The sequence below is a fragment of the Megalops cyprinoides genome, chromosome 7, assembly GCF_013368585.1.
Source record: "Megalops cyprinoides isolate fMegCyp1 chromosome 7, fMegCyp1.pri, whole genome shotgun sequence".
In the NCBI taxonomy this organism is placed as follows: Eukaryota; Metazoa; Chordata; class Actinopteri; order Elopiformes; family Megalopidae; genus Megalops; species Megalops cyprinoides.
Genome location: NC_050589.1, coordinates 8,825,780 through 8,847,274, shown reverse-complemented (window position 1 = coordinate 8,847,274; position 21,495 = coordinate 8,825,780). Strand labels below are relative to the sequence as shown.

General features: G+C 45.6%; 1 protein-coding gene across 1 annotated transcript in view; it reads left to right on the top strand.

Moving 5' to 3' along the window:
• Window positions 1–21,256, top strand: part of tafa5l (TAFA chemokine like family member 5, like) — a 51,845-nt gene extending 30,589 nt beyond the window's left edge. Inside the window, exons 4-6 of the mRNA XM_036534404.1 lie at window positions 1,040–1,167; window positions 12,245–12,290; window positions 20,627–21,256. Of these exons, the coding sequence (XP_036390297.1) occupies window positions 1,040–1,167; window positions 12,245–12,268 (152 nt within the window). The 3' untranslated portion in view covers window positions 12,269–12,290; window positions 20,627–21,256. The remainder of the gene's footprint in view (window positions 1–1,039; window positions 1,168–12,244; window positions 12,291–20,626) is intronic.
• Window positions 21,257–21,495: the final 239 nt, after the last annotated feature.

The following is a 21,495-nucleotide window of genomic DNA, read 5'->3' as shown; positions in this document are numbered from 1 at the left end:
CGCTTGACTGCTGCTGTAGAGCACTGAGATGATTAATCAACAACAACAAAGACAAATGACATTTTGAAGTCATTAGAATTTTAAAATGCCGGGAAACAGAGTGAGCAAGAGTGAGAAAGGGGGGGGTTCGGGCAGGCGAAATGAAGTCACATTGTTCTTGCTGTTATTATTATTATCGTGTCGTCTAGACAGATGCCCTCATAGTATAAAATAATTATGTGGAGTAGGCCTATGACAGAGTAAGAAAAAAAAAAAAACACATGGAACAAAGCCATGTTCCTAGCCTAACACGTGTTGCACGTGAACCTCTGTAGAAAGAGGACTGTGCTTCTTCTCCCTTTCTCCCAGTTAGGAACACAAGCTACGGCCATTCCTGCAATCAAACATACATACTACTGCATTCCTTTCCCGGAGTCAAACGCCATTCCTGCAATTAAACACACAGATTGCTGCAGCATTCCATCAGTAAAGCATACACACTACTGCCCCATTCCAGTCAAGCACATATACTGCTACACCGTTCCTGCAGTATAACATTTACACTACTACACCATTACTACAGTCACCTCAGACAGCAGGGGTTATCATGTGACCGTGCACATCACCTTCGTCCCACACCAGAACTGCACCTCCGCAGTAGGACTGAAACAGTGACCGGTAGGACTGGTAGCTCTGACTCATGACATTACATTTCATTACATTACGTCATTTAGCAGACGCTCTTACCCAGAGTGACTTTCAAATAAGTGCATCACTATGCTAAGAGTACTTATCAAGAAGTATTACAATAGGTCAGTAAGATACTGAGTACAGTGCTATTTTTTTTTTAATCAAAGATAGGGATAAATAGGATAGATAGAGAGGAAGGCAGTCTGGAGATACAGCTTGAAGAGATGAGTTTTCAGCTTTCTCTTGAAGGTACCCAGCGAATCTGGTGGTGTACGAATCTCAGCAGGAAGCTCATTCCACCAGCGTAGAGCAAGTACTGAGAAGAGGCGGGTCCGAGAGATACTGACTCTGTTCCCCTCTCCCTCCCCAGCACGGATCGTGAAGAGCAGGCAGTGGTGTGACATGGTGCCGTGCTCCGAGGGCGAGGTGTGCGGCCTCCTCTTCAACCGCTCCGGCTGGACCTGCACCAAGGGTGGCGGCCGGATAAAGACCGTCACGGTAAGGCGTGTGACATGACATTACTGTTATCCTACCCAGAGCCACTCACATAGGTTACAATTTTACATTTACATTACATTCATTCATTTGGCAGACGCTTTTATCCAGAGTAGCTTACAAGTGAGGTAGAGTACAACACAAGCTAAAAACCATAAGGAGTCTACAATATTAGAAGCGCTGCATGACCAGGTTTCAATGGTTGGCCAGACAAGGTACCACCAGCTAGCTGGTTGAGCTAGCGAGTGCGTGAAACCTTTAGATTACAGTTTTATATTTTATAGTTTAGTAGGAAATTTTTACATGTTATCCATTTATACAGCTGGTTATTTACTCAGGCATTTCTGGGTTAAGTGCCTTTGCCCAAGAATACAGCAGCGGCAGGGGATTCAAACCAGCAGCCTTTCAGTTACAAGCCCTGCTCCTTGCCACTATGCTACACATCCCTCTCTAAAGAAAAGCATGGGCTTTAGCCCCAGAACTGATTGTGGTGCTGGACACACGTGCCTTAGCCGTCTGCCACAGCAGTCGTCAACATGTTCCTGTTCTTTACTGCCACCCAGTCCCCTCATTCAAACAGGGACAGGGGGCAGGTGAGGGTTAGTGAGCAGTAAATTAGGTAACACCTCACTAACAGAGACCACAGTGTCTTCCTCGACCGCGTGTCTGGTGCCCTGCCCTGCCAGCTGCGAGATAATGATACGGAGCGGCTGACCAATCAAAAAACCGCCCAAGGTGCCCAATCAGTGCCTGGCGGGCATCTGTCCAGAATTTTTACATTTTATTTATTCATTTTACAACCAATGATTGGGACACCAAAATCAGAGGTCATGAAGTCATCAGACATACAGTGCCAGACAAAAGTTTGGACACGCTTGAATACATTTATATAAAATATAAGAAATCAAATATAATTTATATAAAATATAAAATATAAGAGAGTTTGGATTTGTTTTAGCACTTTCTTGGTCACTGCATAATTCAATTTGTGTTATTTCATAGGTCTGATGTGTTTACTATTATGATCTTTACTATTACTAAAATATGGAGTGTGAAAATTAAAGAAAAGCCCTTCTATGAGTAGGTGTGTCCAAACTTTTGACTGGTACCATATGCACAAGATGACATTCCAATTAGACATTGAAGCACTTACACTTCCTTTCCCTTAAATTACCAACTACAAAATGAGATGTATGTAGTTTAGGTGCTACCAGGGGTGTGTGCTCAGAGGTGTATGTAGTTTAAGTGCTGTTGTCAAATATGTGTGGTTGTAGGTGTATGTAATTCAAGTGTTGACAGGTGTGTGTAGTTTACATGCTATTAGGTGTGTATGTTCTTATAGGTGTATGTAGTTCACATGCTGTCAGGTGTGTGTGCTTATAGGTGTATGTAGTTTACATGCTGTCAGGTGTGTGTGGCTGTCGGCATATGTAGTTTAAGTGCTGCTGACAGGTATGTGTGGGTGTAGGTGTATGTAGTTTAGGTGCTGACAGGTGTGTGTGTGTGTGTGTGGATGTAGGTGTATGTAGTTTAAATATTGCTGACAGGTGTGTGTAGTTGTAGGTGTATGTAGTTTAAGTATTGCTGACAGGTGTGTGTGTGAGTGTAGGTGTATGCAGTTTAAATGCTGCTGTCAGGTGTGTGGTTATAATTATCCCAGCGGCTGCAGTGTCTGATCTGTTTCAGTCGACTCCCTCATCTGTGAGTCTGCAGCAGCTGCTGGAGATTTCATGCTTGTTTTCTCATCAGGAGATAATCTGCTCTGACAGGAAAGTGGAGTGTGCAACATATGTGTAGCTTTCCCCACATTGTGTGTGTGTGTGTGTGTGTGTGTGTGTGTGTATGTGTGTGTGTGTGTGTGTAAGAGAGAGAGTGAGATAGAGGTAATAATTAGCAAAGAAACAACTGTACAGTATTTTTGATAGGCCAACCTGAACTTCACTTTCTGTTTTGGCCAAAGTGCCAGTGGTAGTTAGGTGAGGAGGGAGGAAATAGTGAGGGGTGAAGCAGGAGAGGAGCAGAGGATGATGGGAACGGCCACATCATAAGAGGAGGTGAACGGCCAGCTACAGGGCCACAGATGGACTGAGAGGGACTGAGAGAAGGAGGCAGAATGAGAGACACAGACTGCCACACAGAGAGAGAGAGAGAGACAGAGAGACAGAGAGAGACAGAGAGAGACAGAGAGAGACAGAGAGGGAAAGAGAGAGAGAGAGAGAGAGAGAGAGAGAGAGACGGCACAGACAGGGGCTGCTGTGGTCTGTTTATGCTGTCGGACACACTCCTGCACCTGCAACCTTTCTAAATCCGGCCCCCCCTCCGCACCCCCCGCAGGCCCGGGGGTGAGCGGCTGCCAGGTCACACACCCAGGAGGTGACCCGCTAATGGAGTTTGCATATGCAGCATGTTGAACGCCAGCCAGCTATTAATATAGATCACTCACAGGGGCCCCAAACAAGCGGGCAATTTGTCTTCACTAGCGTGCCGCTGAAAGGTTCAAAGATTGTATTCTCTGGAGCTGACGCTCTGGCAGCTCGCATAAAGCAGATGTAAGTAAAGACAAGTGCAAAGGTAATGAGATGTAATAATGCTAAGTAATGAAGAAGAGGGGAAAACTCTGTGTAGCCCTCCCTCAGAGGGGGCTGAGGAGGCGAGTGGAGGGGGGGTCAGGATTCGGGGCAGCGTCGGATGTGAGGCACTGGAATTTGGGTCTCCTGTTGGGTCTTTCGTTTCATACTGAATCTGAGCAGTGGGGCCGACAATGTGTTTCGTGAGACCCAGGTGGGAGGTTTGGAAGAAACAGACAGAGACTGGGAGTGAATCAGAGACAGAGGACTTCATCCTTATTACTCCTGGTAGGTGGCCGCGGAGGGCCAGCCCAGTGTTGGTCATGTTGATCTTTTCAATCCGTTTAACCCTTACACAACCGGGAAGGTCAGCTGGAAGCTTGATGCCTTGGGGAGACAATTTGGGTAAGGAATACAAGGGAAACCCTCAACAAGTGGTTATACATGGATGATTACCTGTCTGAGATATCAAGAGCCAGCGTTAATGGGGTTAATGCTCATTTCAATGAGTGCCATGGGATCTACAGTCAAGAGAAATAGGACCCTGGTTTAATGTCTCGTCTGAAAGGCAGCACCTTCTGCACCTCTGCATCGGGGCGTTGCATTTAATTAGTCCAAAGAGAATAGCGCCCCCTACTGGCTCATCCAAATAACGTCCAGCAGCTAACCTGTTTTTCCCCAGAAGGTCCCCCAAGTATTAACCAGGCCCAGCACCACTTAGCATCAGCTTTTTGGTGTGGGAGCCAGATCTCAAGAAGATCTCCTGGGAACCACCATGTTCAGTAACTGGCTTTGTGTGAAAGTTGTGGCACCTTGTGGCAGCCCTCGATAAACTGTAACATTCTCAAGACAAGGGTTCACGGATGTCTTTTAGCAGTCGTCACGACTGTGTGAAGCGATGTCGCGAAGAGCTGCAAATGTACTATTTACAAGAGTGAGAGCTCCAGTGAAGCTGCACCTGTGTGTTGTGAGAAGGGGCATTTTTGGGTATTGCGGGCGCAGTACATGTGGTGCAGTGCTTTTGTGATGAGATGTGTAACAGTGCCTTAGTCTGTTCACACTATTACTGTATATTTAATTTTATTTTAATACTTTATATTGAATTCTGACAGGAAAATATTGTAAAAGCAAATTTGGGAATCATCTCTACTGTTTTTATGAAGAGCCTCCTGTTGGACCGCCAGAAAAATGTATACAGTATCAACAACCTGCTCTTACTGAGGGTCGTCGGTCATAACATTATGCACACCAAGCTCTGTCTAACTATCTTCTCAGGTCACACAGTAAGAGAGTTACCTGAGAAAGTCAAACTACAGACAGAACTATAGAACTTAGTAACCTTTGAATGAACTCAACAACCTTTCCCCTCTTAAAACTACTTAATCGTCTTCATTAGGAGTATGACAAATTCTATATAACAATGAATTGTTGAGTAGAGTCCTGTCATCATTGCTGCAAGGGGCGGACTTTCTACAGAGGATTTAAGCTTTTAAGTAGCTTAATCATAGTGACATTTCTTGCACACAAACAGATGGATCAAAAAAATAATCTGTTAATGGGGTTTCAAGATGAAGAATGCCGAAAAATCCCTTACGCATCGTAGCATGTAAGTCGACCCTCTCCTGGAAATATAATCTTTTTACTTTTTTGGTAAGGTACAGTAGATGAAAGAGGCAAACCTTTTATACTAGCTTGAATTGAACATTTTATCCTTGCAAGCACAGCACCTGTCAGGAAGGTCAGATCTGATTGAATGAGTCTCACAATGAAGAAATGAGAGATGAATAGCAAATTGCTACGCCATGCTCCTTGTTTCAGTCCTGATCACCTCAGCTACATTCCACAATCACTGCACAGCATTACAACAATGTGTTTCTGCACATTATTGGTTTCCCTCAAATGTCTCCGATTTGAAAGAAACTACATTTTTACACTGTAATTATGGACTGTGTTTGGTGTGCAGCTATTTCTTTTGTAATTATTTAAGAAAATGTAAGTAATTATGTTTTTATGTCATGGTCTTATGTTTAATGTATAAACATCTTTGCGGCTTACATTTTAATGTTTAATTAAGTCTCAACATGCAATTACTTCGGTATGCAGTGACAGTCTTCATATTCATCTTCTCACTAAATCAGCTGGAACGTGGCCAGAATGTAACCATGTTGTGATAGTTGTTGGAAAACTTCATCAATTTCCATTCTCTCAATGCTGGCGTGTAACGTGACCGGTGTGTAAAATTACTGTTATGTTATTGTCTCATCAATAATGTTGCTGCAGTATGCTGTGACAACTGCTGGAAAATTTCTGTAATTTGCATCTTCATATCTAAGCGCCAGAACATTGGTGGAACACAAGATATGATCCATGACTACAGCAAAACTATATCCTCGTGCCACCAAGCCTAGTTGTTTAACGTGAAACAAGTTTAAATCCTAAGAAATGAAATGAAAATTGTTGAGTAGGTCTGAAATGCATTCTTGTATAGCTGTGTGGTTCTTTGGACTTGCTCTAATCATTTAATGAACACGTCCATATTGGTCCTTTATGGAGATGAGGTGTCACATTGAGCTTTGTCAGCGGGCAGTTGAAAGACACCTATTAACTCAACAGGGTCCCTGGGGAGTGACCTCACCTGGCCCTGTGGCTTGGTCAATGGAAACCCCACTGTCTAGGGAAGAGGTGGCCCCAGCGCTGTTTCTTGACAGTTTATAGTGGCTACTCCTTTGTGCTTCATCATTAACAAACTTATTGACTCCACGGTTTAGCTTAATTGCCCTAAATTACCCATGTTTTCAAGGTGGTCTGTGATTGATGAATTAGAGAGAGACCTTTACATGCTGCAGGGGTGTTGTTTTGAACTGAGAGCTGCCCCCCCTCCCCCCCCCCCCCCCCCCCCCCCACCACCACCTGCCTCACCCCTCCCATTAGGCGGGCCGAAAGTTGGCATAGAGGCGGAGGTGCTAATTCGGTCGTCCGTCCCCTCCTGGCTGCTCGGTGACCTTCTGTCTCTGGGAGGAGAGGGCCGTGGTTTCCCCTCAGTCCACCGTTCACCGCTCACACAAAAACGCGACCCTCTGTCATTGCGCCGTTATTGTCAGTGGGGAGAGAGGACGAGCTCTCACAAAAGGGAAGGGACTGTTTGAGTCAAGCATTTTCGTTCAGAGAGCTCCGCGGAAGGGATAACACTGACAGGATGATAAAACGGGTTGGGGAGAACAGCGCGGCATCGAGAAAAACACCTCCCGCTGTTCGGCGGTTTCTGGTCACGTCAGTCGCTGTTAGCACGGACTAAATCTCCAACGCCGAGGGGAATTGACGAGCCTTTGAGAATCTTTACCCTTTCCTTTCTTCTCTTTTTTTCATTTTGAAGTTATTTATTGAGTCCAAATCCATTTTGGTTGTTTAGCTAGTCTGATTTGACCTTTTGTCGATGGATTTACAGGAAGCAGAAGGCTCTGTGTTTCCTGAGTGGGAGACAACACCAGAATATTGCCTCATATAGGGTAATATCCAGCACCATGACACACAGAGCGAGCCTCCATTTACATCCTGAGAAAGGACACAAAGAGAGATGCTGAAACCATGGTGCATTTAACAAATGTGTCATACTTAAATGATCTATCAAACAACACGCTTTACAACATTTCAACACATATTTCATTTGCAAATATAACATTTAATCCTTCTGGAAGCACATAATGAATATTTCATTAAAATGTATTTGCAAAATAAATACTTTATCTCATTTGCAAAAACATTTTGTTTATCAATGACCATGTAAATGCATTTGACAGAGGGACTTATGAGCTTAAATGTAGGAGGAAATATTTGTTATATTAAAATTTTTCTTACATGGCAATCTCATGCTGTACTATGCATGTTATATTGTGTCTAAAAACCCAAATGACCAACCAAGGGAATATCCAAGTTCTAGTGGATTTATCAGTGTTTAATAGCGGGCAGAGTTTTCTTTAAAAGTACAGTTGTTCCTTTGAAGTTTACCATTACCCCATTATACATTAAATCTTTGAACCCAGATTTCTTTTGAGGTATATTGTAGGATATGTTGAGATTTAAAAAAAAAAAATCATCAAAGAATGTTGAAAAAAATGAAAAGATTTCATTTTTTCAATCCCATTCTCATACCGTTACAAAAATTTCCTGTGTTCAGAAAAATGGCTATGAGTTCACTTATATTAAATATTTTTTTAACCCATAATGCAGTCTGATAATATCCACCACGCTAATTTAGTTTGGCACAGACAAAGCATGTTTGCTTAAGCATTCTCTATATACTTGTCTATTTGTGTGTGTGGGCGAAGTGGACATTATCTCTTATCTCTGATGCAGTGCAACTCATTAGAAGTGATCAAAGACTTACAATGTAAAGTAACTAAACTGTTAAACTAATTAAAAGTTGTGCATTTGGGATGGTCGTTATTTACTGTAATGTAAGTGTATTTTTTTGCATCATTGATCTGACAATTAAAAATAGTCATGACGCATACAGTAAAAGGAAGTGCAGTATCAATACAGTGTGTGTGTGTGTGTGTGTGTGTGTGTGTGTGTGTGTGTGTGTGTGTGTGTGTGTGTGTGTGTGTGTGTGTGCGCGCGCGCATGAACCTGCAGGGATTCAGTAAGTGACTATAAACTGGCAGGGATCCTGGTAACGTACTGGGTCGTACTTCACAGGAACTCTCAGGAATAAGACTTCAAATACCCTTCCGTTTAAACCCTAAAATAAGCCTCTGTGGCTTCCTCAGCAGTCTGCTCCTGTCAGGAGCCTGACTGAGGCGGGTGGGGAGGAGGTGGGGGGAGAGGCACCTCACGTCTCTCCTCTCTCTCTCTCTCTCTCTCTCTCTCTCTCTCTCTCTCGCACGCCCGTGCGTGTGTGACTCCGCGCGGGCTCTGATTCAGCAGCCGCTGATGAAGACGGATGGGGCGGAGTGGGGGTGACTGTGGGCTCCTCTGTAATTAAACCCCGGCTGTTTATTCCGTTTCCCCCCGACTGACGTCAGGGACGCCCTTGCTGCCTCGGTCCCGGGTTAAGCGCTGTGTATATGTTACTTTTTTTATAAATTTATTTCATGTGTCAGAAGTGTCCCAAGGCAAAGCTCATGTTATGATGAATAAACTGATTCCCTCTCCCTCCCTCGGTTCTCTCCCGCTGCCATTCATTCCTTGTTTCAGTCCCCTCCCTGTTATTTTTGCCTTGTCCCTGGTTCTCCCTCTCTCCCCTCCCTGTCAGACACCTGCTATAATAGCAGGCCCCTCCTCTGTCACTTTGACAGCATTTGGCCTGCTTTTCAGCCTAAGTGTTGCTGTTGGCTTACTTTGAAATGGCTTTTTTTTATTTTTGTTCATTTTGGGATCCCCCAAATGAATGAATTGTTGTGGTGCTCACTAAAGTGCCTCTGACTTCCTCAAGAAGCATCACAGCAGCCCTGAAGTTGAGTGATTTCTTCCTTGTCTCACAGGCAATCCCTTCCCAGTCTTTCCATAAATGTTCTAGTCATTATAGGCTTGTTTTTAGTTCAGGCAGACATGCCGACAGACAAGGGTGATTGCCAAACCTCCGCTCTTCTTCTCAGTGGTGTAGGTCATTTGAGCAGGGTGATCAAAAATGGTGTACCCCTGGCACCTCAACACCATGAGACTCCCTCTGTCTCCTCCATAGAGGAAAGAGGAAAATGAGAGGGGGAATGGAAGAGGGAAGAGACAAGAGGATCCCCTGGTCCATGTGCCACAGGCGCTAGTGACTGAGTGAATGCATCATAGAGCTTCTCTCTGTTGGTGTCCATCCTAGCCTCCGAGCCTGCTCCTTTGGCTCTGATGCAGCTCTGATTAAGCTCTGATACGGCTCTGATGCCGCTCTGATGTGGCACTTATTCGGCTCTGATGTGGCTCTGATGCGGCTTTGATTCCGCTCTGATACAGCTCTGATGCAGTTCTGATGTGGCTCTGACACCGCTCTGATGTGGCACTTGATTCTGTAAGGAGTGGTGTGGCGCTGGTAGCCGTTGACAGAAGCTAATGAATCAAACCCCGGCAAAGTCCGCTCCAGAGAGCATGCCATCGCCCCACACTCACTGGGCAGGGGGGAACAGCGTTTGTTTTCTCTCTGTGGAGCTGAAGTGCCGGCAGTGAGCACAGCGGCATCATTACAGCAGGAGATTAGCGTCTCCAGCTGAGAGGGTCCTGCCATTTTTCCAGCTATTGCGCTTGGTACCACACATTCCCTCTCTCTCCTGGGCGTGTTGGTTTATACACACATTAATAGGGCTGTTTTTTTTGTTTTTTGTTTTTTATTCATTTATGCAGATAGCATGGGATTCCTGTATGTTTTTGCCTTGTTGTCTTTTTAGATTGTTTGGATTGTTCGGCTCTTCCTGTTCTGCTTCCTATCCTAATATCCTGCCGAAAATTCATGTGTTATGCCTGCCTCTACGTCAACAGAGAACACAGTGGTAATCTGGACTGATCAAGTAGAGCGGAGTCAATTAATGGATTGCATATTAGTGGAATCAGTAGGACCTGTAGGACTAGGGAAGGGGTAGCCCCAGTTTCTGCCTGTCCTTTCTTCTCATGTGTGTTTGGTAGTGTTGGACACACCAAGGCGATTACCTTGTGTCTTATCCTCTGACGGCGCCAGGCTTTGTCCGGCGGCCGTGTTGTCAGCGGTGCCGGCCCCTCCTTCTCTGACACGCCCCCTCCCGAGTGGCCTTGCTCGACTCGTTAGCCTTTTAATTAGCGGGAGCGTCTAATAGCGCTTCCCACACCTGCGGCGTCAGCGCTTTCCCCCCCGATCGATATCCGCGGAGCAGGAGGGAAGGTGCGCGCCTCCAGCCTGCTGGACGAGCACCAGCGCGGAGGGAAAAAAAAGCCTCGGAAAGGAGGGAAACGGGCCAAAGTCCCGTGTACTCATTTCGGTCTTTCTTTTTCACGCTCCTCTCGAGGCAACGGGGGAAAAAAAGGGGCGACCGGAGTTTGAGCCCGTTCCGAGCACCACACGGTGGCAGAAAGAAAAATAAAATTAAAGAAAAGAGGGGTCGTGTTCAAAGGGCTCTGTTGTTTGTTTTTTGTTTCCGTTGTTACCGGCATGGTGTGGAGCGCTTAGCATTTAGATGACACGCTTGCGGCGGGGGAGCGGGGGATTTTCGGGGGCGCCGCGCCCCGTTTCTGAGAGCGCCGATCCGCCAGGACACACACACGCGTGCGCGGGGCGGGCAGGCGGGCAGGCTGACAGGCGGGCGTTCGGCAGCGGAATACCAACTCTGCCCGGCTCGCTGCAGGGGCTGCTGGGAATGACAATGTGCCGCTCAGTCGCCCACGTCTCACCGCCTCATTGAGTGACTGAACAACCCATTCATTTACTAATTACCCCATTCATTATCTCTTTAAGTGCGTTTGATTCCAACAATCTACAGAATTGTTAGTTGTTGTTTTTTCTCTCCCCTCTCTCTTTTCTTTTCCAATGGTCTAGAAAACACTTAGCAACAGCAGGCCGTTCAATAAGTGAACTAGTTATGCCACCGCTACCATGTAAGTGTTTGTGCCGTTGCGGCCAAGGCAGTGCAATTGCAAAGGCAGCACCAGTGTTATTGTGGCTATCTAGGTCACACAGCAATCGAAGTGTTACTCCAGTCCCGCAGTAGAGTAGTGGTATCAGTTGGGCTTGTGTAGCAGGAGCAGCTGTACTTTGCAGAGACTGCTTTTTGCACTTGGCTGGTTAGTAAATCCAGGTTGTTTCGGTTTGCGTCTGACCATATGGATGCAATATGCTTTTGTTGTTGAATATTAACAGGCCATGAAAGTGAGTATGCACAAACAATAATAGCAGTCGCTAATTTGCGCGCTCCCTGACCGGAGAGGCGGAGCGGGCCGCTGTAACCCAGGGGCCCGGGTTTTTCCGATGGTGCGGCGAGCTCGTAAAATTAACCAGCGCGGGATTCGGCCAGAATGCCGCTGCGCCGGCGGGGAGAGGCGAACAGTTTGCTCCTAAAGCCGCGCGGCCGGAGGGGGTGAAGGAGCCGACCTTGGCCAGAATCCTGCGGAGCGGGAGTGCGGAGAGAGAGGGGGCGCAAGCATATGCTCCGGAGCGAGGGGCTCACCGCTGTGACTCCGCCACGTCGCTCTCGCTGTGTTCTTCATTGCTCATCTGAGCTTTTCATCAGCCGCAGCTAATGCTCACTGTTTGATTTTTAACCTGTGACAGGGTGGCGGCTTTTAATTCCCTTGCAACACCAAAAAAAAAGCAACACAAAAGGCGGGCAAGAGGAAAAAAAAAAGACCTTGGAAAAAAAAATAACCTTCAGTCTTCACCTACTCTCCTTTGATTTCATCAAATTCAGATTGTTACCATCTGTGCTTCAGAGTGGACATATGCTGTGCTTTGTGCTCCTGGCCTCTCCGGCAGTAATGAGCTGGGTTGTGGGCTCGGACCAAAAGGAGATGTGCTCGTCTGCTGTTTGTGTGTTTTCAGTCTCTAACTCTTTATCTTTTGCCCCTAGCCTTTGCCCAAGGAGCCATCTTAAAGCATTCGGAAGCCAAGGGGAGGTGAGTAGGTTTGCTCTGTGCTGTGTCCACATGCTGTCTGCTTTGCTGTAACTCATCAGCATGCAGTTTCCTCACTGCTCTGTAGTACATTCACATGCTGTGTCTCCTCTGTGTAGCTCTCTTTCTACACACCATGTCCTCCCTACTCTATCTGCACGTCGCTCTGCTTCATCCACGGCGCGCAAGCTGTTTCCTCTCTAGCTATTTCTGTTCGTTTTGCAAGTCAAGCTTTAAAATAATGTCCTCCAGCACCTGGTTGTGTCGGGGCGGCACAGAAGATGACTTAGCCGTGTTTCCCAGGATAACACCAGAGCCGCGAGCGCTTCGCAGCAAGTTCTCTGTCCTCTCAAAAGTCACCCAGGCTCCATCCCGGCATAAGAATGGCTGTGAAATTGTATAAAACTCTTATCATTTATAAGGCCAATTTTCTCCAGCTCTCCCTGATTAGGCCAGGTCTGGAGCAGCTTACCTGATCAGCGGTGGGGTGAAACAGGATTAGTGGGTAATCAGGGCACACGAAGCCCGGAGATTGAGGCTGAGAAGGAGACGGCCACTCGGAACGTGCCAGGGAATCTTAAAATCCGCAGCCGGGGTGGGGAGCTACCCGCCCGCATTCGCACCCGCCAACACTGCCGCTACCCAGCCAACTGGGTGACAGAGGGAAGGGGGGTGGGAGGGGGAGTAGGGGATTCTGTTTAATAAGATAAATCTACATCCAAGATGTCATTTGTCACTGCCACTTATGCACTGTGTCTCCCCCGATGGGAACCAGCGAGGTAAAGATGGTACACACTGTTAGAGAGGAAGAAGGCGGGGAGGAAGAGAAGAAAGTAAGAGATGGTTAAGTGGTTCAAAGGAGGGTGTAGACAGAGGTCTGTGGAGGGTTGCTGTTCATCCTTCTCCCTCCTGCTGCTCAGAGTTTAGGGCCTAGGGGGCCAAGTGGCTATAGGCTGAGATTCTGTTTGTTTTTTGTTTTTTGTTTTTTTTGTCTCAGTCATTTCACCTGAGTTGCACCAGGGACTTATCTCCCTCTGCCCAGAGGCAGCCATCTTTTCCCCACACAGAAGGAATCCTGCAGCAGCCTCATGCTAAGCACAGGACGGCTGCCCAATGCAGACTCTGCACCCAGGGGAAAGAGCAGAGAGATTTGTTTGGCCGATGATGGGAAAAAAAAAAAATTCCAGGACTCTTGGTGACCCGTTGCTCACTGCAGTGTGCAGTAGAAATCCGCCGAGACCGCAGTAGGCCAGGGTTTGGGTCACGCCTGCCGCTATGGGTTCAGAACGGGGACACGATAACGCTGTGAAGGTGCTGACTGCAAAATGAGAGGTTATTGCGCTACGTTATGGTGTAGCTGAGACATAGCCAAGCCTTTTTCAAGCAGAGACTGTAGCCAAGATCCTGCTTATTTTTGATTTGTGCCTGTTATTTATATAATTAGCTTGTTTTTATTAGGCAACCCTAAATATAAAAGCTGTGAGCTGTGTAGTCTTTGCACTTCGAAATATTAATACAGTTTACACTTACATTTATTCTGTTAGCAGATGCTGTTATCCGGAACGAGATACAGATTCCTTGTAATAAGGCTAGATGAATAGTAGAATAGATACAAAACTCATTTGTAATCCTATTGAAGCAAAATATCACTGTATAAAAGAATGCTGCAGTAAACATATTATTATGTACATGTGACAGAGTGAATGCATACACGTATACATCCAAACCATGTTAATGTCACTTGGTGTAATGCCACAAGCTGCAGATTATGGCCATATGAGTTTACCTGAATAACCTGGCCGTTTTTCCATGTAGAATTTTCCTGTTTGTTTTTCTATGTACAGGAGGCTTCTCACTTTAAATACCTCACACAAAGCATCAGAAAACTTGCACCACAGTAATGGTGTAAGTTTTCTGATGGTTTGTGCTGAAAACGTGGGTCTTACATGGTGTTCACTTAGATGTTAGTGAACCACAGGATTGTATACAATGAAGCCATAACCTCTGCCCATTGACAGCTGCAGTATAATCAGATGCAGATTCAGACAATATTCAGATGACCTCTATCAGCTCAGCCAACATACAGACAACAAGACCAAATACATTGATTACTGAAAGTCGATTTTTTTATTGGTGATATAACTGAAACATGAATTGATTTATTATTAAATCTATTTGATAGTAATGATCAAATAGATGTAATTGTTTTGGAAATTGATTTAAAATATATATCATTATGTGTCATTTTTTATTGTTTTAATATCTTGACGTGTGTATTTATTTATTATGTGATCTAGAGTTACTTACATATTACTTACGTATTATATTCAGTATTTATCCAAATAGGTATAGATTGTTTGCAGCTAGTCAGCAATTTTATCTGAATTTCAAATTTCTGATTATAACATGGCCTGGCACTCAACTGATACTTTTTCACATTACCAAGCAGTGGAATCTCCCTCTGGCATGGATACAATTCATAGAGTTTATACTATCAGTCCCTGTGGAGATAACTGAGCTGACACATTTGCTTTTGGACAGGCACCCAAGTCCACACATTTTTTGAACAAGCACAAGTTACCTAATTTAAGAGAGAATATCAAGTTCTTCATATCATGGACAGGGCAACCGGTGATGTTTTCCAGTAGAAACATTGATTTGAAGAAATTATATGGTGTATGTGTATAGTTATTAAAGAGCCTGAATAATCTGCCTAAAAGTGAGTGGAGTCCAACACCTTAGTAAATATCAAAAAGTTAAACACCACTGGTTTAATATATTTTTAAGGTCAAAGGTTAAATAAATTTATAACGTAACTAGCAAAGCTATTTAATGTCATCATCACAGTATCCAGTGGTAGCTTTTGTGCCCTTTAGGTGTATAGTTTTAATATAATTGATCTAACCAAGTCTTTACTTAGATGCAGAAACATGGTGAACAGCTAATCAGAGTAGGTGGGGTGGTGTTATGAAGTAACTAACACTGGTTAGTGAGCTTCTCATAACTATCCTGAGAATATGTCTGCTAAACTCAAAGTAGTCAACAGCACAGCATTTTTTTTTTTTCAAATAATGTCAAACTTCAGCCAGGTAAGGTCAAGCTTTTGTTTTGATTTCGAGAATTGTCAAGACATCTCAGGTTGCATCATCAGTCTAAACTACCATGTGACAAAACACTTTGCCATGGTTCTGCTGCCTGCATCTTTAGCTATTTATCCCATCAGTGGTCCAGAGTTGCTGTAGCAAAACAGCACTCAGACAAGGTCTGTGAAATCAGGTGCAGCTCACGTTTAACTCAGAGAGCATCAGTTTCAAGTTCCACTCCTAGAGAAAAGTGAACATGCACATTCGTGCCTAGCTGTTTATTTCAGTTGTCTTTACAATGCTTAAACTGTACAAATATGACCAGTTGAAAGTACTTGCATGGCTCTTTGTTAGCATCTTTGTGTCTGTTTGCCTTTTTAAATTACAAACACAGCCAAATATGGCCTCCTTTCCAAAGATGGTGGTCTGCTTGTTCACAGCTTTACAATGAATATATTACAGCATTGCATGGGCCGTTTATTTCTGTGGTCCTCTAGCTTGCTAGACTGAGATGTTAATGTATGATCTTAAAGTAGACTACCATGCTGTATGTTCATAATCTATTATGACAATATGGTTAAGCACATGATGTGATTATTAAAAACAAACATAAGCAATAATGCCAATTATTCAGAATAACAATTAAACCCATACACACTACAATTTAGTTAATTTCCTAACAGTAAAATGTGTGAACAAGTACAATTACAGTACCAGTCTTTGTTCTTCTGCTTGTTAGCACCATTGGACACTATTGAGACCCACGTTAAAATCACACCCACTTAATATCACACATTTGTTCCACATGGCAGGTTACACAATCGTGCAATCAATTACCATTGTGAACGATGTGTGTTCCTTGTTAGAGGGTACACACTGAGGGGGTTCCATGCTTGGTTGGATGCCGGAAGTAAGTATGGTCCTTCATCCTGAGAGCTTTGGAGAAGTGGCTCACAGGCAGTCAGCTCCTTAATTCTGGTCATGTCAGAACTGATGATGGAAGGAGTGGAGAGGTGAGGTGCTGGTGGTGGTGGGGGGGGGGGGGGGTGGGTCCAGGGGCGGCAGTCAAAATCTGCTTGCCCACGACTCCCTGGGAATCTTCCAAGATTGATTTCTCCGGCGTCCGTAGAGAAAAACCAAATGAATCACCAGCAATTACTGGGAACAGGAAGAATGGGCAGAATGGGGCCCTCATAAATATTTATTTGTAGGGGCTTCAAATTTATGAAATTCCATTCCGATTTGCAAAATCATATTTAAGTCTATTAAAGATTCATATGGGCAGTTTAGAGTGTCAAATTTACAAATTCTCATTGTGAATCATTTATGTAGGAAATGGGGGTAATATGCATATTTCTGCCAAACTTATGAATCTGAGACATAAATATCCCTGAAGTGGACACATATGTATTACGGTGCGTTTACTGTACCCCAGCCTTGGCCAGAAACTCACATTGTACCCAGCTAAAAGGAGCAGGAACGTACTGACAGGGCCCCCGCTGGAAAGCAATGAGAGATCGAAAGTGGACTGCAGTCGATGTTGTACGTCACACGTAATTACATATCGAACACGGGGCCGAATTCCCTTTTTTTGTCTCCTTGGCAGCATCATCTGCGACCCACGAGAGTACTGGCTAAATATAGAGCCGCTCCTCTGCTTTACATTTCCCATTCAGATGCAGGTTCTTTGCCGAATCTCCTCGCCTGAGGTCTTTCGCTGAGAGAGGGGGAGTGCAGATGTGTTTATATCTTTGATTTTTTTTTTTTTTTTTTTGGTTTGATTTATTCACAATTCCCTTTATTTGTTGTCTTATTTGCTCATTCATTCCCTTTATTGGTTCTTAATGTTTGCTCTACAGCCAAATGGAGACTCTTCAGGGACTTGAACAATCCCTGTGATGAACCGTAATATGAGTGAATGTATGTATGAATATGTATGGCTGTGTGCAAATTCTGCATTTTACTCCAAAGGGATTCAGGGAACGAGTCCAGGGGAAAACTTGCAGTTTGAGAGAAAGCCTGGCTTGTTTGTGTTTTGTTTTTTGTGTTCTTTTTTTTTGCCATGCTTTGCTTTTCGCGGGTGTGGGACCAGGGAAAAGGTGTGCTAGTGGGATGGGGGGGTGGGGGTGGGGGGTGCCTTCGCTCCCGCCTCCCTCCCCGGCTGTGTTCAGTGGCACTCGGCCTGCGTGTTAAACAGCAGTAATATCCCAGCAGGCCATTAGGCTCACATGGGCTAAATGGAGTGTGGCGCCCTCCCCCTTGGGGGGCTCTCACCAAGCCAGAGAGAGCCAGGAGACACTGATGACCCAGCACTATCTCTCTCACACACACACATACATAACCCTGTAGGCATGCACACACACACACCTATGCACACACACACATCTGCACACGTGCAGACAAACACACCTGTAGACGTGCACATATAGGCATACGTACTATCAAAGGCATTCACGCACACACACACACACACACAGATGCATATACAGACATGTACACACACACACACACACACACACGAGAGCACTTGGCCTTTCCCTTCCTGTCTGTGGCTGCTGTGCATGTGATATGTGTAATACACCTGTCACGCAGCACAGCTAAAATGAGACACAAGTGGATATTTTACACTTGTCATTAGCAGTAACCCCTCATCCAGTTGCCAGGTTGTCATTCAATTTCAATTGCTCATCAGACTGTTTGGCAGTTTCACATGGTTCCTGCTCAGCTCAGATCATTTATTTTGTCATCCTTTATTGTTGTATAAGTATTGTATATAATGAATTAAATAATGTACACCAAAAGAGTCTGTATTACAGAGGGAAGCTATAATTTCATGTGTATTTATATATGATAATACTGAATATTTGAACAGTTATCCTAAAGAGTACAGTGCCAGACCCTTTTCATCTGGGATTAAGCAGGCAGGACCTATTAGAACATAGACCAATGACATGGCAGAAACTGGGCCAGTACTGTCCCTATAACATAGTGTGCTTTGAAAGCAGGCTTACATCGTACCATATTCTTATGTGTTGGTTCATTGCCATTTGGTTGATGTCCCAAAAAGAACAAATGTTGGTTCTATGCCTGTCTTGTGGGACTCTCCAGCAATGCCCTGAGAGATTGGTGCAGCAGCACTTTCAGAACTGAAACGCTCTGCGCTGTGGTCTTACAGGCAGGGGAAAGTCAACTGAATTTTCAGATAAGAACAGGTGTAAAGCAATCCCAATAAATATTTAATGATACTCTTTCAGCATGGGCAGTAATGCTGGAATTTCACTGGAACGTGACTCTTTGCGCCCAGATCAGAAATCTCTCTGCTGTAATTAAAACCGCGACCAAACGAGCACACCTCCTGCTCCCATTGCCATGCAAGAGTTGGGGGAGCAGGGCTAGCTGGATTTCATTAAGCAGTGGGTCATAATTGTTAATTGTAGGGTAAAGGTCTGGGTTCCATTCCAGGTGAGAATAAGTTGATAATTGAAAGGTACATCAATCGCGGGGCTGGAATTGCTCATCTTCGCTTTAGGGATTGTCAATCAAAAGAGTATCCGCCACCCTGTTTCCTGACTGATGAGGAGGAGAGGGGGAGGGGGAAGGAGAGTGGGCATGAGGGCGAAGTGGTGAGAGAGGGAGGGAGGGAGAGGAAGAGAGAGACGGAGAAAAGGGAGCAAAAGAAAGAGGGGGGGAGGGATGAACTAGAGGAAGAGAAGAGGGATGGAGGGAGTGAATGATTTAAAGAGAGGGGGAGAAAGAGATGGAGTTGGAGAAGGTTCAGGAGAGCAACGAGAGGGAAAAAGAAAGCAAGGGATAGATGGAGAGAGGGAGAGTGAGAGAGGGATGAGAGAAAAAAGAGAAAGAGGGATGAATGGAAAAAGGGATGTAGAGGGTGAGAGATGTAAGAAGAGAGAAGGATGTAGAGGGTAAGAAAGAGATGGATGAGGGAAAAACAGAGGAAGATGGAAAGAGGGATGTAGAGGGATAGAGAGAGGGATGAAAAGAAAGAGGGATATAGAGGGTGAGAGAGGGGGATGAGAGAGAGAGAGAAACAGTGAGAGGACCAGGGAGGGAGGAAGGGAGAGAGAGGGAGGTGCTGCACTGCGTTGCCCTGTGCCTTGGTATGCAGACCCATGCTTCCCTCCTGCAGCTTCATGCACGACAGCACACACAGCCAGTAGGATTCAGCCCCCTCCCTCTCTCTCTCCCTCTCCCTCCCTCTCTCTCTCTCTCCCCCTCTCCCTCTCTCTCTCTCTCTCTCTCTCTCTCTCTCTCTCAGCCTCTTTCTCTCCCTCTCTCTCTTTCCCTCTCTGTCTCTCTCTCTCTCTCTCTCTCTCTCTCTCTCTCTCTCTCTCTCTCTCCCTCTCAGCCTCTTTCTCTCCCTCTCTCCCCCCCCCCCCCCCCTCTCTCTCTCTCTCTCTCTCTCTCTCTCTCTCTCTCTCTCTCTCTCTCTCTCTCTCTCTCTCTCTCTCTCTCTCTCACTGCCTCTCTCCATTCTGCTGCCGCCATGCCGCTCGCGTTCCCTGACACACACATACACACACACATACACACTTACCCCTTCTGTCCTGCCCACAGGCATCCAAATCGGTCAGATGCTCATTTACAGCCTGCACTGTGTCTCTCTTCCACAGTCCTGTCGTGTCAAACCACACACACACACACACACACACACACACAGAGCTTTAACCAGCAGCATCAGCTACCTCTGTTTCTCATTTCATACCATGCAAAGCTGCGCTTCTGACAGGATGTGTAAAACCTAAAACGATCATTTGCTCAGCTGTACAGGGTGAGGTCACCTGATCTCCCGGGCGCCTTTTAAACTGTATGTGAAAATTACAAGGCTGTGGCCACACTATTAACACAGATAAGAGAGATGTAAAGCCTTTTAAATCGAGCAGATCTGAATAATAAATTAATGAGGGAGATTAATCACTGCGGGCTTTGATTGTGGAGTAATCTTTTATTAATGTCTTTTATGTAACTTTACATTTGTTATTGAATAGAATGTTGATGTCTTACTGGTACTAAACATACATACATAGACAGGCTCCAGGGTAATGCACAGTTAGGGTGTGTTAGCATAGCGTTTAGTTAAAGTGTCCTGTGTAACACATTGATAATTATTACCAAGTGTGAGGCATTATTAACAGTGAAGCGGGTAATTGGCAGATTGATCAGCTGAAGAAGATGATTGGACACCATCGCTCCGGCTCCTCCCTCTTTAACTCTTTATCTTCTCCTCTCCTCCCGCAGGTTTTTAGGCAGTCACGGAAAGAGGGGACCAGGAATCATTCACCCAGCCAGCATCATTTTCTCCATTCACCCGCCTCACCCCGCCCCCACCTCCTCCAGGGGAACCTTCCATCTGCCACGGACAGTACTTTAGCCCCGCCCACAGCCACGCCACACCCATCTGAGAAGGGAGAGAGGCTTAATTTCAAGGTGAAGACCTTCCAAGCTAAAGAGTCTGTAGATATAAGGGACACACACTCACAGACTGAAATACTGCCATCTCCTCCTGTCTTCTCTCAGCGGGAAAAAGGCACCATCAGGTGGAATGGATGCACTGTACCTGTTTCTCTCTATGGTGGCCGAGACATTTGGTGCCCACCAGTCCCCCCCCCCCACCATCTCACTGGTGATGTGATGCCCCCATTTAAGAAAAAAAAAGCGAGAGAAAGAGGGAAGACATTGCGTTTTGGAAAGAGGACTGAAGCATCGGTGGCAGTGGTTCTCCCTGACAAATGCCTCCCTCACATGTGTAAAAAGTCCTGGATGTTCCACCTTTCGGCCGCTGCGGAGTAGGACAGAGCGCCTTATCTCACGGGAGACAGCACAGCGAAAGACTGCGTCTGGCAGAAGGGCGTCGCTGTGGACTGTCGCGTCACCGTGGGGGGAGGGGTGGGGGGGGGGATGGCGGAGTGGACTCGAGGACGCTGGGAAAGTGGAGCAGTCATGTGAGTCTCCCCAAGAGCATCAGCCGCCTTTTTTTTTTGCACGTGGAGAGAGAGAGAGAGAGAGAGAGACCTCTGAGACATGGAGGCGGAGCCATGTTTCACCCCCTCCCACCGCTCCACCTAGCGCCCACATCCCTCCAATCACACAGCTCCTCCTGCCCCTTC